Genomic DNA, 15793 nt, shown 5'->3' with positions numbered 1-15793 from the left:
TGGGGTGACCGGCCCTGCCCCGCGGGTCAGGCAGGGTGCCCCTGGACACTGTCCTTCGGGGGCCCGAGGACCTGAGGTGGCGTGCAGGCACGAAGCCCCCTCCCAGGCCCGGGTCCTGCATGGTGATGGGGTCCGCGCTCTGGGCTTACCCCCTTGGCCCCCAGGTCCTCCATGGGCGAGTTTCCCTGGAAGAGTTTAAGCAGCCCCTGCGATGCGGTCGGGGCCTCCTGCACGCTGGAGCTCTGGCGGCCCCCCAGGGGTGTGGTGGGGCTGGCGGGCTGATCTGAGGCCTCTGCAGGAGCTGGGGAGTGCTGAAAAACACAACACAGGAGGGAAAGCACCCGGTGAGTGAGCTGCCCAGAGCGGGGTCTCTGATGTGCAAGCCTGTCAGCTGTTTGAGCACGTGGCCCCCGGCCTCGGGATTGGCTCCGGTCGGGACTGTCGGGAAAGAGCAGCGGGCCCCACAGAGCCCAAGTGCTGAGCCACAAAGTGGAGCGGAGGTGGGGCGACACCGGGGCCAGACCGGCCCGCCCAGCCCTTTGCAGATGGACAGAGTCCTAACTGAGGCAATCGTCCCGCGGGAGCCCTTGATGACTGCTGAGCCAGGGAACGAGTCCTCTCCTATCCCCTCTCCCTCAGGCGACCTGTCCACTGTGCCCTCAAGGGCCCTTCCAAGAAGAAGGGGCTCCCACAGGGCTGGATGTTGCCCCCAGAGCTCCCCGAGTTTCTGTCTTCCTCTGGCCCCCACGTCTGGTGTGTGTGGTGCACCCCACAGCGGTCACATAACCTCTTGGCTCTGGACACTCGTGTCAGCTCAAGACTGGGTGCTGTGGCATCCAGCGAACTAGAACTGTGTGTGTGAGGCGGGCTCCCCGCCTGCAGACCATCTCTGCCACGGGCACCACGGGCTACTTCCCCCACGGGGCCTCGCCCTGAACAGGGCCTCGCGTGAGAGGGGGCCCCAGGTGGGAGCCCAGGGATCTGCTTTCCCACCGCACAGCCAGCTGAAGGGCAAGAGAAATGGACCGTGCAGTGGCTCGGGGAACGTGCCGGGGTGGGGGGCAGCATGGGGCTGGCGGAGGGAAGGAGGGATCAGGGACAGAGGTCTGCGGGGGAGCCCTGCCTTTCAGGGCTCTTCCCCTGGTTTTCTGGAACCCTCCCCTGGCAAACGCATCTCCTCAGGGGAGCCCTGGCAGCCCTGACCCTTCAGGCCCAGCGTGGCTGATGCGTGACATCCGTCCCCTGCTCGAGCACTGTCCCTGCGGCCTTCCAGGTGAGCTTGCCGTGGGTAATGGCCTGCGCAGGGAGCTTGTCTCGTCCCCTGGCCCAGGGGCTCAGGAGGGCCACAGCTGGTGCCTGTTCTCCCCTCGGCTCCCTCCCTGAGCACCCACCGGCAGGAACAACACTGCTCTGAGTGGACATTCGTCACTGGCTCCCTGCAACCCACTTCCCCTTCTGCCAGCAGCCAGCTCCCCATTTCTCGGGGGGGGGGGGCACATTTCTCTCCGCTCTTGGCTTGGCACTTTGTGGGCTCCACTGAGAACCAGGGTGAAGCCCTGAACTAATAATTAGCTGTTCCCACCCCAGGGCTCAGGGGGGCGGGGCTGGAGGCACTGTGTCACCTGGTCGCCACCGAGGACGTGCAGGGGTGACTCTGCAGGGAACGCTGGGATGAGCCGAGGATGCGGGGGTTGCCACCAGCATCCGGGTCCCACACACGGCCCGGGAACTAAGCCCTCCTGGCGGAAAGCCCAGTCCAGTGGGGAGGGGTCCCTGTGACGTCAGGCGGCCCACCGTGAGGACTTCTTGGCTTGTGGGCCAGTAAGCCCCACCTTTGCATGTCGTGCTCCAGCCTGGGTCTTGTCATCTCAGATCCCCCCACCGCCACCCCTACCCCGGCCACGGTCCCATCCTCCAAGTGGCAGGGGCAGGGGATGCTGGTTGGCTTCCTGCAGGACCTCACCCTCTCTGTGGTCCTTGTAAGAGAGCCCTCTTCTCGGCTGTAGTGAAGGGTCCACAGAGAGTACGTGTGAAACCCACCGAACAGTACTCTTTGAATATAAATGGCATATTGTATGTCAGTTTTGCCCCGGAGATGCTGTCTTTAATAAAAAGGCGGGGGGGGGGGTGGAGAAAGAAAGAAAAGGAAGAGAACTCTGCTAGGTCCCATCCACAGTCCATCCCTCTGCCCCCGGCTGGTGTTCCGGAGGTGGATTTTCATGACGAACTGCGCAGTCTGTGTGGGCACAACCCCAGACCAGACCGACATGGAGATTCTGCTGCCCGCCTGAGGTTCCCCAAAGGGACCGGGACACAGATGGACCTGCAGGCCCCAGAGCACCTCCGAGAATCAGGCTCTCAGTGCTGCAGAAGGGCACGGACTCCAGGGTGTGGCCTTGGCGACGCCGTCCAGTGTGACGGCTGCGTGCGAGACGGGGAGCTCACGGGCCATGCCGCCTGGGAGTCCTGCGTTTTCCTGGGCCTGTCCCTCCCGTGCCTGCAGGTGACCGCCTCACACATCCGTCCAGTGCAAACCTGCCGACCCACCTCCCCACCTCACCTCCTGCTCAACAGAACCTCTGGCCTCCTGCTAGACTGAGCGAGCGAGCGGGAGCAATCTGAGGCCCGTCGCGGCCACGGCCATCAGCCAGCCTTCCTGTGTCCGTGGCCCACAGGCCCAGCCTTCCACCTCTGGGACGGGGACCCTCCTCTAGGCGACTGCCCCCGCAGTGGGTCCACGGACGAGATCCAGCGGGCGCCGTCCCTACAAACCCTCCTCGTGCTTCCACGGGGGGCGCTCACACACCATGTGCACTGAGCTGTCCACCTATGCTCCCTGCGCTTTAGTGTGTGTTACACCTCAACTAAAGTGACCCGTTCTGCTCGGCTGACCTTTATAACAAACTCCTCAAAAGAGTTGTTGAAACTCACTGCTTCCTTTCCCCCAGCCTGCCAGGAAGTACACCTTCTCGTTTTGGTATCTAACATCCAGCACCCCGGTCCGTCCCCCCAGACCCTGTCGATCCCTCCTGTGGGCAACGCTGAAATTCACGAGCGCGCCTCTTCTCGCCCTCCCTGCTCTCCCTGCCAATGTACAGTGATACACTTTCACTCCCAGGTAAGGAGGCAATCGATGAGCTTATTCTACTTTCCATGCCTTTTTTAAAAAAAGATTTTATTTATTTATTTGAGAGAGAGAGAGCAAGTGAGCACGTGCACGAGCAGGGAATGGGTAGAGGGAGAGGGAGAAGCAGACTCCCCGCAGAGCAGGGAGCCCGACGCGGGGCTCGATCCCCGGACCCTGAGATCATGACCCGAGCGGAAGCCAGAAGTTCAACCGACTGAGCCACCCGGGTGCCACTTAAAGCGGTTAGATTTCTTAAATTCCTCCATGTTCTTTACTTACTGCCTGTGGTCTTCACTCCTGAATCTTATTTTTCCCATATAAAATTCTTTGATCATGGTTTTTTAAAATTATATATCTTTAAAATGTTACTCTTGGGGCGCCTGGGTGGCTCAGTCGATTGAGCGTCTGACTTTTGATTTTGGCTCAGGTCATGATCTCAGGGTCCTGGGATCAAGCCCCACATCAGGCTCTGCACGGAGTCTGCTTGAGATTTTCTCTCTCTCTCGCCCTCTGCCACTCCCCCCCGCCCCCAGGGTTTTGTGCTCTCTCTCTCTCTCTCAAAAAAAAAATAAACCTTAAGAAAAAAAGACATCTCTGATGCTTATTTAAAAAAATTAAAAATAAATAAAATGTTACTCTGTATAAAATGTTGCTATCTAAAAGTCTGAACCTACTCTGATTTTCTTCTTTCATAAATGACTTGGGTCTTTTTTGACTGGTTGCCCCAAAGATTTTTTTTTTTAATCTTTAGTTTTTACTGCATTCTGTTAACAATATTGACTATTCTGGACTGGTTTTCCCAGAAGTACGACGTGCCCTTCCACCATGCACAGTCAAGTCTTTTTACGCTCAGAAAAGTTTTCTCGATTGGTAGTTTCTATCAGTTGTTATTCTACGCTCTTCGGTTTTCTGTTTCTATTATTTTACGGTCTTTGCTATTCTACGCTCTTATACATAAGTTGGATCTTCTTTGTCTGACTTCTTTATCACAGCTCCTGACCATTTTTTTCTCTTTCTTGTTTGGCCCTCCCTTGACCCCCATCCCTTCCTTATCCCTTCAAGTCTATTCATTGTTGTGTTCTCCTTGTGCAATACTTAATTCTGAAAAATTTCTCCTGAGTCCCATCAACTCTTTTCTGTTGACTGGTCACTTTGTTTCTGAGCTTTCTAAAAATTTTTATTTATACCATTCTTTAGTAGTTTCTATTATTTTTTGAATTCTTTTTAGATCATTTTGAAATATTAGGGTGTGGTTTTCATCTGCTTTGGGGGAATACTGTTCTGATGGACTTTCATTGTCTGTGGAAGGTTACCTGGTTTGTTTTTTTCCCCTATGATACCTTTGTATGGGGTGTGATCATAATCCTCTGTTGCTCGGGTTTAAATGACATGAATTCTTCTGTACTTTCGGGAGGATTATGTACGTGTTGGGAAGAGGTGGGTCAGGGTAGCTTTCCACACTGAACATCTGGGGACCCGTCTTCTGCTGCACCTCTCAGCGTATCCCCCTCCTCTCAAGATTTCCTATCCGTTTTCTCTAGTGTCAGAAGCTTCTCTCCCCCCCCCCCCCCCCCCCGGGTTCCTGCCCTGCTCAGTCCAGGTCTTGTTTTCCTCAGGGAGGGAGGGCTCTTTCCTTTTGGGGGTTGTGGTGGGTGTTTCAGATCCTCAGGGCAGTGCGCCGCCCTGAATTATCTGATCTTCCCTCCCTCCTTATGTTTGGTTTGCTTATCTGTAGAGTGGAGCTGAGAAATGTCCCCAGGTCACTGGCTGTATCTCAGAGTCACCTGCCGAGGCTTCTGTTCAGTGAGCAGTCTCTCTTGGGGGTGTGGGGAGGTGTTTTATGGTGGTTTCTGGGTTCCCTGGCTCTTGGGACTGTCAGAACCCCTTCACTCTTCCCTTTACCGCCTCCGCACAGCTGCTGAGTCTACGTCCGTTTAGAGTAACGCTACAGTTGGTGGTCTGACCCTACCTCGTCGTCGTCTGGGGTTTGTGGGACACCCTTCCCACCTGCCTTTGTTAAAGTTGGTCTGGGCCTTTTCCTGAGGAGAGTCGGTAAGATTTAAAAATTACCCTGCTCCCACCGCCTTGTCCCAGTTAAAGGCCCCTCCACTCAGGTTTTTCTTCCTGTCTTTCCACTGAGCGACTCGGGTCAAGGCCGCCATGACCTGTGTTTGCTGTCTCCAGTAGCCGGGTCTCGGTGCTCGTAATGCTTGACCTCCGACATCATACATCCCAGCCTGCACTCTTCCAGCCTGCTCTCCCTGCATCTTCCCCGCGGCGTGAGATGGTGGTTGACCCTCTGAGCTGCACAGCCAACATCACAGATGACACCAGTGTCATCACCTTGTAAACCCCTCTCTTTCGCCCAGACCCAATACTGAATGTACGGAACCCATCCATGATCTCAGATCTACTTCCAGACCATGTCCTATACACTAACACTGAACAATCCAAGAAGGAAATTAACAAGACAATTCCATTTATGACAGCATGGAAAAGAATCAAGTGCTTAGGGATAAACCGAACCAAGGAGGGGGAGACTTGTAAGCTCAAGACTACAGAATATTGCTGAAAGAAATTAAAGAAGGCATAAATAAACGGAAAGACATTCTGTGTTCGTGGATTAGAAGACTTAACATTGTTAAAATGTCAATACTCCCCAAAGTGACCTACAAATTCAGTGTAACTCCCTGTCAAAATCCCAATGACTTTGTTTGCAGAAAAAAAAATCTATATTAAAATTCACATGGAATCTCAAGGGCAGGACCACAAATAGTGAAAACAATAGCCAAAGAGGATGAAACTGGGGGAGGGGGTCTCATACTTGTTGATTTAAAAGTCTGCTATAAAGCTGTACTGGCATGAAGACAACAGACCAACAGAACAGAACTGAGAGCCCAGAACTGAGCCTCGAATATGTGGTAAGTGATTTCTGACAAGGGTGCCAAGACTGTTCAATGGGGAACGGACAGAGTTTTGTAACAAATGGTGCTGAGAACCGGGTATCCAACTGCAAAATGATGAAGATGGACCCTTACCTCACACCATACATGAACATTAACTAAAAAATGGAACAAAGACATAAATGTAAGAGCTAAGGCTATAAAACTCTTAGAACAAAACACAGAGGAAAAGCTTTATGACTTTGGATTGGCAATCATTTCTTGGATATGACACTAAAAGCACAAGAAATGAAAGAAAAATAAACTGGACTACATAAAAATGTAAAACTTCTGTACATCAAAGGACACAATCATCAAAATGAGAAGGCAATCCATGGGAACGAGAGAAAATATTTGCCAATTATATATCCGATGGGTTAATATCCAGAATATATACAGAGCTTCTACAACTTGACAACAAACAACCCAACTCAAAAAAAAAGGTGAAGAACTTGAATAGACATTTCTCCAAAGAAGCTGGACAAACGGTCAATAGGATATGAAAAGATGACCAATATCACTGATCACTGGGGAAATGCAAATCAAAACCACAATGAGATACCACTTCACACCCATTAGAATGGTTATTGTAAAAAACCTGGAAGATAATACGCGTTGGCAAGGATGGGGAGGAACTGGGACCCTTGTGCACTGCTGGTGGGAATGTGAAATGGTGCAGTCACAGGGGAAGAAGGTATGGCAATTCCTCAAAACATTAAACACTGAATTACCCATTGACTTCTTGCCAGCAATTCTACTTCCGGGTATCTCCCTCTAAGAACTGAAAGCAGGGTCTTGAAGAGATGTGTGTACACCTACATTCATAGCAGCATTATACAATAGCCCAAAGGTACAAGCAACCCAAGTGTCCCTCAAAAGATGGACGGTGGCGCCTGTTAAGCATCAGACTCTTGATTTCGGCTCAGGTCATGATCTTAGGTTTGTGAGATCGAGGCCCGCGTTGGGCTCCATGCTGAATGTGGAGCCTGCTTAAGATTCTGTCTCTCCATCTATCCCCCAGGCCCCTGCTCACGCGCTCTCTCTCTCAGAAAAAGGATGAATGGATAAACAAATATGGTATACGTCTACAGTGCGATATTATTCAGCCTTAAAATGGAAGGAAATTCTGACACTGCTACCATGAGGACAAACCCTGTGGTTGCACAAGAGGTGAATGGACATCGCGCCACTGAACTGTATACTTCAAAATGGGTTAGATGGTGGATTTCATGTTATGTGACTTTTACCACAATTAAAAAAAAAAAAGGACATCCTGAATTTGACCACTTCTCATGAGCTCCACTGCTCCTACCCTCGACCAAGGCTCTAACGTTCCATGTCCTGATTACTTTAGCAGCCTTTCCACTCCTGTCTGCTTCTACCCGGGCCACTCCCTAGTCCAGCACTGCCCAAGGGACACAGAATGAGAGCAGCATATGTAATTTAACCCGTTCTAGTAGCCACATTAAAATACAGGAGAGAAATTGGTGAGATGAGTTCTAATAACAGATTTTATTTAATGCACTCTAGCCAACATATGGTTATTTCAACATGGAATTACTATAGAAAGTTACTGAGATCTTTTATGTTCTCTTTTCTCATAGTACACGTTCGACCTCTGGCGCGGAGTTTATGCCCATGGCACACTGCAGTTTGGACCAGCCACGTTTTCCAGTGCCCAACAGCTACGTGCAGCTCCTCTGCTGAGCAGCTGTGCCTCTCACCCGTTCCCAACCTGACAGGCCAGACTAATTCTATTAGAACATGCACAGATCGTGTCCCTCCTCCGGCCAGAACTCGCCAACGGCTTCCCATCTCACTCAGAGTCAAAGCTGAAGTGCCGACAAGGCCCACAGGCTTCCATGATCTGGCTTCCTGCTTCCTTCTAACTCACCTTCTGCACTGGTCTTCACTTGCCTCTGCGGCTTGTGCCAAGCAAAACCCCACCTCTGGGCCTTTGCACCTGCTATTCCCTCTGCCTCCAACACCCTTTCCCCAGGTACTTCATGGCTTGTTCCCTTGGGAGCCCCTCCTTTCCCCTGATCCCTTTATCCTGCTCTATTTTTATCCATAGATCTTATCACCACCTGCCATACCTCAGATGTTTGTTTGCTTATTGTCTGTCTCCCACTAGAATATAAGCTCTGTCTAATCTGTTCACTGCCCTATTCCCAGTGCCTGGGATAGCACCTGGCACCTAATGGAAATGCAATAAAAACATCTTGGGGGGGACACCTGGGTGGCTCAGTGGGCTGAGCGTCTAACTCTTGGTTTCAGCTCAGGTCGTGATCTCAGGGTCGTGGGATTGAGTCCCACATCAGGCTCCCTGCTCAGCGCAGAGTCTGCTTGTCCCTCTCCCTCTGCTCCTCCCCACCCCACCCCCCCGGGCTCATGCTCGTTCTCTCTCAAAATAAATAAATAAAATCTTAAAAAAAGCCCCCAAAACTATGCTGGGTGAACAGTGAGCGTTCAGAAGGGGCCAGGGGTCTATGCTTACTCTGGCCTGGTAGGCCCTGTCATTTGTCGTGTTGGGCCTCATGAAGGCAGCTCAACATTCTTTTCACCCAACCTAAACTCACTCTCTCTTGAAATCCCAGATCAAGCCCAATTTCCTCTAAGAAACCTTCCTAAATGTCTCCAATGATCAGAGTCTGTCCAGCCCCTTCCCATCCTTCCCTATCTACTTACTGAGCATTGACTACGGGGGTGGAAAATATAAAGGCCTCCGTGGGCCAGACCAGGTGGGGCTTTGGGGAGCTGGAGGGCATGTGCCACCGCTTGGCTCCAGGGCCACCTGGCGGGAGTGTGGGCCCCGTAATGCCAGGGTTGCTAATTTTTCCAGAGAAGCCAGATATGTGGATTTTTACATGGACTCTTCTAATCATGAAGTGTTTTTGCAAACTCAGATTGACCCACAGCACACATATCTTGTTATACCAGGAAGTAATCAAATATGGCCATGGCTGTGCCAACCTCAGTGAGCTCCCTCTGGTCACAGATGGACTGAGGGGAATAACTGTCATGGACCGAAACAGCTGCCTAAGTCTGTAAGTTCATAATTATAATGACAAAACGAACATCACAAATGCCTCGATCATATCTGGAGGATACTAGAAATGCAGCTCATCGTTTTAACAACTGGTGAATAAAAGCAGGGGATAGGGGCGCCTGGATGGCTCAGCCGTTGGGCGTCTGCCTTTGGCTCGGGTCATGATCCCAGGGTCCTGGGATCAAGCCCCGCATCGGGCTCCCTGCTCCGCAGGAAGCCTGCTTCTCCCTCTCCCACTCCCCCTGCTTGTGTTCCCTCTCTTGCTGTGTCTCTGTCAAATAAATAAAAAAAATAAAAAATAAAAAAATAAAATAAAAGCAGGGGATAAAAGATTTCATTTGCCTTTCCTAGGTGAACTATGCCTCAGTAGCGAAGTAGTTGATGAAGGGGGTTCTCTCTAGGGACATATTCCAGGCTCATCAACAGAAGGATTGACAGTAGACTGCCGCCATCTTGCAACCCCTGATCTATGCAAAGCCCATCAGGGACTGAGAACAGTACATGACAGGATGACCGGGTGTTGTATATAGCTCTTGGTGGAAGTACATAGCTCCTCAATCCCACGTACAAGCAGACTCGCCCCTAAACACGCAAACAACTGAACCTGAATCTGATCTGGGTCTCACTATTCAACCACCAACCTACAGGAGACAGGGGACAGAAGAATACTGTAAACGCCTCCAGAGGGATGCCAGCAGGCAGAACCAGACCGTGAGACCCTCTACAGCACAAATGACCCCGTTCCTTCAACAAAATGCCGCAAGAAGAAAGAGAGACGGAGCAGACATCTCCAGATCAAAAGGAATTTAAGAGACATATTGACTGACCACATATGACCTATGTGTACTTCAATGCCAATGATGCTCAGACAGTAAAAAGTACATCTACGTTTGGGGAAACGCGAATACAAGTACAGTTGACCACTGAGCAACCCGGGTTCTGGATGCGCAGGCTCACTTATGTGTGGATGTTTTGGATAAACACAGCACTGTAAATGTATTTTCCTTCCCTTAAGATTTTATTAATAACATTTTCTTTTCTGTTACTGTTAAGAATACGGTATATAATACATGTAACATACCAAATCCAGGTTAATCAGCTGTTTATGCTGAGTAAGGCTTCCAGTCCAGGGTAAACTCTTAGTAGTTAAAGTTTTGGAAGAGCTAAAAGTTCTACGTGGATTTCTTTTTTTAATTTAATTTTATTTTTATTTTATTTTTAAAGATTTTATTTATTTATTTGAGAGAGAGAATGAGAGAGAGAGAGAGAGCATGAGAGGGGGAGGGTCAGAGGGAGAAGTAGACTCCCTGCCGAGCAGGGAGCCCGATGCGGGACTCGATCCTGGGACTCCAGGATCATGACCTGAGCCGAAGGCAGTCGCTTAACCAACTGAGCCACCCAGGCGCCCCTCTACGTGGATTTCTGACTGCGTGAGGGGTTGGCGCCCCTAACCCTTGCATTGTTCAAAGGTCAACTGTATTTGATATTAAGGAATTACTGTTAATTTTGGTGTAATAATGATATTGAAGTTAAGTCTTTAAAAAGAGGGTCTTCCCTCCTCCAAAAAAAATCCAGGTCTTTCCCTGTAAAAATCCCTGAAAGACTGAAGATTGACCAGAGAAGTACCAGTAAATGAACCGACGCTGGATAGGCCTCGACTATGGCAGAAGTTCCTGTGGGATGGAAGTGAGGCTGGCTGGTCAAGCCCGAGAAGGTTTCTTACATGCAACGGGGCTTGAGGCAGGCGGGGGTGCTCAGGAGGACTGGGGGGCCGCGGCGGGGTACAGAGGGGCCTGTGAGCTCGGGCAGCACGTGTGGCCGGGACACCCACGTCGGGCTAGGTTAGGCTCGCCATCCTGCACCCAGAGGGGGCCCTCCCACCTGAGGCCACGGCAGGCACCAGCATGGAGGCTGATGGCCGCCCGGGCTCTCCTCCTGGCCCTGACCGCCCCGCCCCACCGCTCCCATGGGGGCCTCTCACCTCCGGGGCTGGGTCTGCGGTGCTGGCTTTCCTTCCCCCACCGTTGCCTCCTGGCTGCTTGGACGGCATTTTCTGGAGGAAGTCAGAGATCCTCTGAACTAAGAAATCGCGGTCTTTCAGGTTGGCGAACAGGAAGGTCATTTTGCTCTTGGTGCTAATGGACAGGGGGCTGGGCAGGACACTGGAGCTGTCAGCTTTTTCGACAATGGTCACCTGAGAAGGCAAAGCGAGCACTGGGGGTGGGTGTCTGGGGATGGGAAGCTGACCGGCCCTGGGTGTGTGGGAGCACAGTGGCCTCACGCAGTTCTCTCCGGGCCAAGGGCACTGGCTGGGCCCCACCGCGTTCCCGTGCTGAGTCTGCCGCTTATCGCCATGGGACTCTGAGCAAGTCACCTGCACGCGCAAGCCTGGCTTCCCCCTGCTGATGGGGGCGGTGAGCCCGCCGGCCTCGCGGGACCACTGTGAGGATGATGATGCAGAAGTGCTCAGCCCCGCTGGCGGCCCATCCGGCTTCCCAAAGACGTCCAGTTACTCTCTTACTCTAAAGCACGGGGAGCAGCCCTGCCTGCACGCTGTCCTAAGCACCGGCTCCCCGGGTACTTGCCAACAGGGGCGTCCCGGGCCCGGCTCTGACCCTGAGGCGTGTGGGCAGCATCATAGGTGTGGAGGGTGCAGAATGGGCTTTCAAGGGATGCCTCTGCGGAGCCTGTGGCCCAGGGGGTGGACAGACAACAGACAGGCAGGGACTGGCCTGACACACGAGGAAAGGCTGGAGAAGCTGGGGCAAGAGCGAGCAGGGGCGGGCAACGAGTGTGTGCAGGTGTGCGTGTGTGTGCAGATGCATGTGAGCATGTGTGTGCACGTGTGCACACAGGTCTGCACGCACGTGAGCTAAGATCTAAGAAGGGGGGAACGGTCCACTGAAGGTCCCACGGGTCCCGGCGGGGCATCGACATGCGCTGACGGACATTCTCAACTACGCGGGGGGAGGGGACGAAAGGCTCAGGTGCAGGTAGCACCCTCCTGAGGGGGCGGCCGTGGACAGGAAGGGACGTGCGGGGGGGACGCGGGAACAAGGCCCGGTGAGGGTCCAAGCCAGCTTCTGCTTGCCAGCTGAGCCAACGGACAGCAGGAATGCTGCTTCCTGAGGCGGGGCGCAATGTCCGCTCTGCAGCCTGCTCTGAGGGGGAAGCCCTGTGAAGGCCCCTGGTGGGCACACTGGGGATCATTGGCACCAGGCCAGGGCCTCTGTCCTGACCCCAGAGCCCGAGTCCGTCCTGCTCCCCGCCTCAGCCAGGCTCTCTGCCATCAGAAACACCGGGATCATCGGGAGAAACAGAGCTGAGGCCTATGGAGACCTCTGCACCCACCCCCAGGCCTTGGCCCAGGACAGACTCACGGCCCAGCAGGAACAGGGAATGTGGGGTCAGGGGTTACCTGAGCCCTCAGCCGGAAGCTTCTGGAGCTGTGGCTCTTTTAAGTCCCTTGCCTCGGACTTGCCTTGGGGAAACGAGGCAGCACACAGAAGAACCCCCCTCCCCCGACACCTACCACCGCTGCACCCACAACTGGAGGGCTTTGTAAATGCAGGGGGGCCTCACAACTCCAGGCTGTTAATAAAATCAAGATACTGCGATCTAGGTTATAACTTAAGAACCTCACTGTGCTTCACAGAGCTGAACAGCCACTCTGCCCTGCTGGGCCACGAGGAAAAGGAGGCCTGAGGACCTGCTCTGACCTTCTGCGGGGGGGTCTGTCAGTGCTTTCCACCTTATGGGGGCCCTCTCCCTCACTTCCACACCCTTCACTGCAGCATAGGACAAACGGCCTTGCTTCCGTCAGGGTCACTGTGGAAGCCTAAGAAACCTGAGAAAAAATTATCTCTGACAGATGAGAGCCGTCCCCATCCCTGACGGGTGAGAGCTGACCCCTACCTGTGACAGGTGAGAGCCATCCCCATCCCTAACACAGGTGAGAGCCGTCCCAATCCTTGATGGGTGAGAGCTGACCCCTACCTGGACAGGTGAGAGCCATCCCCATCCCTGACGGGTGAGAGCTGACCCCTACCTGTGACAGGTGAGAGCTGTCCCCATCCTTGACAGGTGAGAGCTGACCCCTACCTGTGACAGGTGAGAGCCGTCCCCATCCCTAACACAGGTGAGAGCCATCCCCACCCCTGATAGGTGAGAGCTGACCCCTACCTGTGACAGGTGAGAGCCGTCCCCATCCCTAACACAGGTGAGAGCCATCCCCATCCCTGATGGGTGAGAGCTGACCCCTACCTGTGACAGGTGAGAGCCGTCCCCATCCCTAACACAGGTGAGAGCCATCCCCACCCCTGATGGGTGAGAGCTGACCCCTACCTGTGACAGGTGAGAGCCGTCCCCATCCCTAACACAGGTGAGAGCCATCCCCATCCCTGACAGGTGAGAGCTGACCCCTACCTGTGACAGGTGAGAGCCGTCCCCATCCCTAACACAGGTGAGAGCCATCCCCACCCCCTGATGGGTGAGAGCTGACCCCTACCTGTGACAGGTGAGAGCCGTCCCCATCCCTGACAGGTGAGAGCTGTCCCCATCCCTAACACAGGTGAGAGCTGACTCCTACCTGTGACAGGTGAGAGCCGTCCCCATCCCTGACAGGTGAGAGCTGACCCCCTACCTGTGACAGGTGAGAGCTGTCCCCATCCCTGACGAGTGAGAGTGGACTTCCAGTGGCCCTGCTGGAGTCTGAGTCACAGCCAAGGCAAGTGTCAGGAGAGGAACAGTGAGGTGGCCTCTGAGAGTGACATGGTGGGGCTGGTCAGGGGTCAAAGTCCTCCCAGCTAAAGCAGGCCTTTGCTAAAGTCCAACTGCTGGACCAGGAAGGCAGGCCTCAGGGACACTCACCCACAGGAGGCCTCTGGGATCTGCTCAGGGAAGCACAGGACTTTCCTGGAGTTACCTGAGCTCTCCCAGCATGCCAAACCCCAGCCTGTCTCCCCACCAGGTAAGGTGACCCCTGAGGCAGCATCCAGCTCACCCGCCTGGAGGGGCCCGGCACAAGGCAGGGGCTCAGGGAAGTTGCTGACTCACCACCGAACGCCGGGGGGCTGCCCTGGGCTGGCGACCCCCACCAGGTGCCGCAGCGGGTCAGGGCAGAGCTGGTGGGGGGACCGGGGGCTCACCTCCCGCAGGGGTATGATGAGGTGGCAGGCATCTTCCTCTTTGCTGGCGAAGCAGATGTAGTTGCTGGAGATGAACATCTGGCCAGGGATGTGCAGCTTGTTGAACGGGGTCCACAGGGTACAGCCCGTGTGGCCATCCAGACGCTCGTCCCTGGGCAGGCGGAAGGTGGCCCGGTAGCACTCATTCTTGGCTCGGGCGTCCAGGTCTCTGGGAAAGGCCGGGGGGTGGGAGGAAAGGGGACAGTAGTTAGGGCCAGTGCGCCTGCAAGCGGGCTTCCACGTGGGATTGGGCTCTTTGGGGTCCTCCCATGAGCAAGTCATGGCCAGGGGATCTCAGAGTTCAATAAAACACACACAGCAGATGGCCAGGTACCACGAGACACATTTGTAGGACCAGCAAACAGCATGCCCTGGAGCCCTGAGGGCTCTGGGGGACACCCAGAAGCTTGACAGGGTTTGACATGTCACCTGCTTGGTGCTGAGGGCGGACAGGGCCCTGGGGCCTGGAGGTTCCTACACCTGTCCCGCACACCTCTGCCCTGAGGTTGCTGTTGCCCGGGAAGACCCAGCCCCACCTGGACACCCAGACAAGGACCTCCTGAACTTAAACACGTGACTCTGTGGATGAACACAAAGGCAGGCTTGCCCGATGACCATGTGAGGCGGCCGCCTGGCACCCTGCTCCTGGCCCCCTTGGTGGCTCTTTCCTTGTAAACATCTCTTCCCCCAGCCGCACGGGGGCTGCCGGCAGCCTAAGCAGGGCCTGGAGGGCATACCCTGATGGATGGTGTCAAGTCCTGGCCCTTGCTTGTTTCCTTTCTGGAAGGTTCCAAAAGCACCCAATCAAAGGCATGGGGAGAGTGACATCCTTGGATGGTGCCCTCTTGTAACTATGTGCAACCAGCCCTTTTCTGGGGCCTTCCTCCCACAGGGCACCTGGAAGGGAGAGGAGGGCCAGCCCCTCCCACCCCAGGCGGCTGCGCACCGCTTCAGAGCCGAGATGTTTCTGTGTGGCCGGGCAGGCCGGGGCAGCGCCTTGTCCTCCAGGAAGCCCTCGCTGTCCAGCAGCTGCCGCATGGCCAGATTGGCCAGCTGCTCCATGAGCTTGAAGGTCTCGCCGATGTTGAGGAACATGGAGAAGAACAGCTCCTGGTCCCGGGTGTCCACACGGATGCTCTCCGGGAAGAGCAACGTGGCATTCTTCTCCAGCCTTGTGACGTCCACCCACTGGACCACCAGGCTCACTGGACACCAGCAGGGACACACAAGCCAGTGGGTCACACGGGCCGGAGGGCTGGACAGCACCTGTGCCCGAAACCCACTGGGAAAGCCGTGCCCCGAGGGCATCACGGACCGTATGCCACCCGCCCCCCGCCCGTGTCTGAGCCTGGCTGTGCTGGGACAGGGGCTCCACGAGGAGGGCCCGGGCCATGGGGGTCTCCACTGTGTCCCAGGCCAAGCCGGCACCCCGCCCTGAGAACGTCCTGGTGACTATCTGCCCCACAAATGGCTGAGGGACGACACAAAT

At 54.4% G+C, this 15793-nt stretch overlaps 1 protein-coding gene across 2 annotated transcripts in view; it reads right to left on the bottom strand.

The window, feature by feature from the left end:
- Window positions 1-15793, bottom strand: part of TBC1D9B (TBC1 domain family member 9B) — a 43129-nt gene that overhangs the window by 15051 nt on the left and 12285 nt on the right. For both annotated transcript variants that reach the window (XM_036071195.2, XM_036071196.2), the window contains exons 5-8: window positions 15251-15509; window positions 14266-14473; window positions 11100-11312; window positions 150-311 (exon numbers count right to left, since the gene is read on the bottom strand). In XM_036071195.2, coding sequence (XP_035927088.2) covers window positions 150-311; window positions 11100-11312; window positions 14266-14473; window positions 15251-15509 — 842 coding nt within the window. The remainder of the gene's footprint in view (window positions 1-149; window positions 312-11099; window positions 11313-14265; window positions 14474-15250; window positions 15510-15793) is intronic.

Source organism: Halichoerus grypus, chromosome 2 (genome assembly GCF_964656455.1).
Source record: "Halichoerus grypus chromosome 2, mHalGry1.hap1.1, whole genome shotgun sequence".
Lineage (NCBI taxonomy): Eukaryota > Metazoa > Chordata > Mammalia > Carnivora > Phocidae > Halichoerus > Halichoerus grypus.
The sequence above is the reverse complement of the archived record's forward strand: the minus strand, read 5'-3'. Positions and strand labels throughout refer to the sequence as shown.